General features: G+C 45.3%; 1 protein-coding gene across 1 annotated transcript; it reads right to left on the bottom strand.

Annotated features, from left to right (window-relative positions):
- Positions 1 to 1,946: 1,946 nt before the first annotated feature.
- On the bottom strand, positions 1,947 to 3,224 carry Mrpl30 (mitochondrial ribosomal protein L30). The gene is made up of 3 exons (XM_076798572.1): positions 3,018 to 3,224; positions 2,818 to 2,944; positions 1,947 to 2,713 (listed from the first exon to the last, which is right to left on the bottom strand). The coding sequence occupies exons 1-3, from the start codon at positions 3,128 to 3,130 to the stop codon at positions 2,426 to 2,428; spliced, it is 528 nt and encodes a 175-aa protein (XP_076654687.1). The 5' UTR covers positions 3,131 to 3,224; the 3' UTR covers positions 1,947 to 2,425.
- Between the last annotated feature and the right edge of the window lie 354 nt (positions 3,225 to 3,578).

Below are 3,578 nucleotides of genomic sequence, written 5' to 3'. Positions count from 1 at the left end.
GAGGTTTCAAACGACGACGACGACGTCGAAGAGCGTCTGCCCGAGCTCGGACGCGGGCGACAGGGACCGTATCTTCGCGAAGCTGAGCCAGGAGGACGAAGAGTTCCGCCGGAAGATAGTGAACCTGCACAGGAAGCTGTCGGACGTGGACGACGGTTGCGCGACCACCGCTTCTTCGGACACCCTGAAGAGCTCGAAGGAGGCTGACCGGTTGAGAGAGCTGGAATCGGTGGCCCGAAGAGCGGAGGAGACCAGCAACAGAAACGCCGAGAGACTCGACGCGGAAATAGCCCAGAGGGAGTACTCGATCGAGGCGGAAGCGCAGATGGGGAACCGCAGGTACAAAAGAGGCGACGGCCAACACGATCGCAGGAGGCAGATGGAGCTCTTCCAGAGGAGGTCGAAGAAGTTCGACGAGGACTCCGACGATCAGAACGACGCCAGCCCCACCAGAACCTCCGAGAAGAACTTCCTGAACCGGCTGAGGATCAAGAGGCGCAGCATGAAGCTGCTCAGCTTCCTGAGCGGGAGGTCCTCGGACAGGTCGCAGGAGGAACGCGCCACCAGGCTCCTCAGGATGTACATGCCCGAGAAGGGATCCAAAGCACAAAACACTATTTCTATTCATCATACGTCCAGGGAGAGGCGATTCTGGAAACTACGGAGTCGCAGGCGAACAAACTCCTCCTAAAGGTGAGAGGGGCTTGGCTGGCACTCGTGTTGCCGGTTTCCGAACCAACCGGAAAAAGGAACGAGGAGCAGGGCCGTCACGTTGTTATTAGGACTTCCAGTATTCCGCGTTATCCAACTTTTTTCAATTCTACTCAAGCATGTACCAGAGGTCGAACATTGTTTTTTCATAGGATCTAGCGTAACCGTACGGTAATTAGGTTTACGAATTTCGAGTCTAGACTTGTACAGCGGAGCCGGAATCCACCGACACGCTCGATTCTCGATTTTCAAACGTTGTCGATGCTTGGAAAATTACAAATACGTGAAAACGAATCGTGCGAAAGTAAATTTTGGCTTGGTTTGAAGCTTGGAGCCTCTCTGAAGTTCCGGGAACTTCTTCGGTAATTGTTCAACAAAAAAGAAGTATGATACACTAATCAGAAAAATATCATTTTAATTCTGATGTGAGCTAGTGGTATGAGGAGTAATCTGTAAAAGTTTCAGACCAATCGAGCATGTATTTTTGAGATTGAAGCGATTAAAACTGTATGGAGAAATTGCTGCGTGTGACAAAGAAATGGTAAAATAAATTACAGGAAAAATTGTGATTTTTCACGGATGAATGCCTGTTTAAATGTCGACAATATTTCAAAGATTGGAGGGCCGGTGTGTCGATGTTTTTCGAATCCATGGTATCTCTTTGTCCCGTGACGTGGTCGAGAAATGTAAAAATCAGTACTTTACCCGGCCGACGGGATCGGTTAGCCGATTACCAAACTTTCGGAGCGTTTAAAGAGTTTTGCGTCCTATATCGTAGCAAGCTTGTCGGGATTATCGACGGAACGGTCTCTCCACCCCTTGACCCCTTCCTCGAGAACGAGAAACGCGAAACAGCCTAGAAAAGTGTGGTTCGCCGTCGGGAAACGCGGTATCTTCGAGGCTTTTCGATCGCGTACGACTGCCCGTTACGATCCTAGTATCGCTCATTAACCATTAGGACACCACGATATTTCGATTTACTTTCGCGTTCCGGAACACCGTAACTTAACACTTAAGTAGGTCCGCACGACTGACCCAAAGCGGCACTCATCTTCCACGATAGAACTCTGCTCGGATAAATACAAGATCAGGAAAATAAACAAAAAAAAAAAAAAAGAAAAAGAAAACGTTGCGAAACGAGGGGAGAAAAAGAAAAACGATGAGATTTTAACATTCCTGTTGGTAGGTTGTAACGTGGCTACACACGGCCTCAATCAACACGCAAATAAAATATATTATTTGTTCAATGGTCTCGTTTATTTATCCTCTAGCGGCGCGGTGAACAATGGTAACTGACTATGAACAGGGTGCGTTCATTTTAGAGCTGCGATAATTAGTCGGAGCATGGTAATACATCCTACTGTTTTATGTTGGAAGTGTTCACACTGAACAGCGGATATAGTAATGATTAGTTGTTTAAAACATCACTTGTTCTTCCCTATTACAGTGGTACTCATTACTCATAGAGAACACATACTCGTAGAGAAATAAATATAAATTGTACTATTATTGCTACTCCACTATGAACATACTCGCACAGGTTTTCCGCAGTTCCAACGCGAACGTATCCTAACACCTTGACAACCGAGTCGACATTGATACATTCGCTTTTGCACCAACAGATCAAATATAGCAAAAAGCTACTTTTTATGGAGGAGTCAATGGTCAACGCGTTCGAGCATCCGATTTACAATTTCACAAGTCTTCATATACATTATATAAGCAACCCCTTGACCCATTGGAGCCTAAGCTTCTCAGATATAGTGGCATTGTCCAATCTTTTCATACTGTTCTTAAAACTCTCAGTCGCTTCGACTCTAGCGGGATCGAGTTTGCCACCGATGTGAACTGTCCCGTTGTCGTCGATGTAATACTCTGTGGAATCGTTCACGTTGAATGGCTTGTCAGAGAGCTTGACAGGAACGATTTTGATCAAATGCTTTATTTTCCAAAGCAGTCTGCACATTTCCGGTGTGTTTTTCAGGAACGTTGGCTCATTACCCTTGGAAAATAATTATCGATTATTATATGCGAGGAAAAAGTTGATCCATGGCAAGGTGACCTCGCCCCAACCCCCCTTCTCACATAATCACTGTAAACTCTTACTCTTTCCTGTAATCCTATTTGCAAGAGGGTATCCTTCTCCCACCAAGGATTGCCTTTGAAAGGTTTCACTCTAAAAACCATGAAAACCTTTGCCGGTGTGACCGGTGGATCGACATGGTCCTTTTTACTGGAATATAAAATTTGTTAAAGTCGTACAATAACAACGAGTATATAAGCATTGTTTATGAGGTTTATCTCACCTTGGATAGTATTCGATATAGTCATATTTGACCATATCGTCTTTCCATGCTCTCAAATTACGATGACGGTGACGAACAAATGATAGTAGTACACTTGTCGGTCGATTTGCCATTTGGGTTGTTGTTGTTGTTGGGTTCAGTATTATATCTCGTACTAGACTAGGTTATGAAGTACTTGCATCTTCCACATGTACTGCTCTCGCTGAAATAGCAACAGTAAAATCGTACCACTTTGGTCATAAAGTACAATGGCAATTCCGGCAAGAATCATCTGTTCTCTACGGCCTGATACGTCATTAAAGTGACGTAATAGACGATAGTAGCGCCTCATGTGGCGAAACTTGGAAGTTCAGTTAGTTTTCAACAGAGAGGAAATGAGAGTGCTCACGCTCGGGGTTTTAGTGTCCCCTCTTTTTCTGCATCATCTTTTTAGCCTACAACAGAACCTGCACACCGACGAGATATTTAGAAAGGCTGCCAGCACCGACGAGATATTTAGAAAGACTGCCAGCACCGACGAGATATTTAGAAAGACTGCCAGCCCCCGTGTTAAACTGCGAG

Source organism: Halictus rubicundus, chromosome 12 (assembly GCF_050948215.1).
Source record: "Halictus rubicundus isolate RS-2024b chromosome 12, iyHalRubi1_principal, whole genome shotgun sequence".
Lineage (NCBI taxonomy): Eukaryota > Metazoa > Arthropoda > Insecta > Hymenoptera > Halictidae > Halictus > Halictus rubicundus.
Note: the sequence above shows the minus strand (reverse complement) of the source record. Positions and strands in the feature narration are given on the sequence as shown.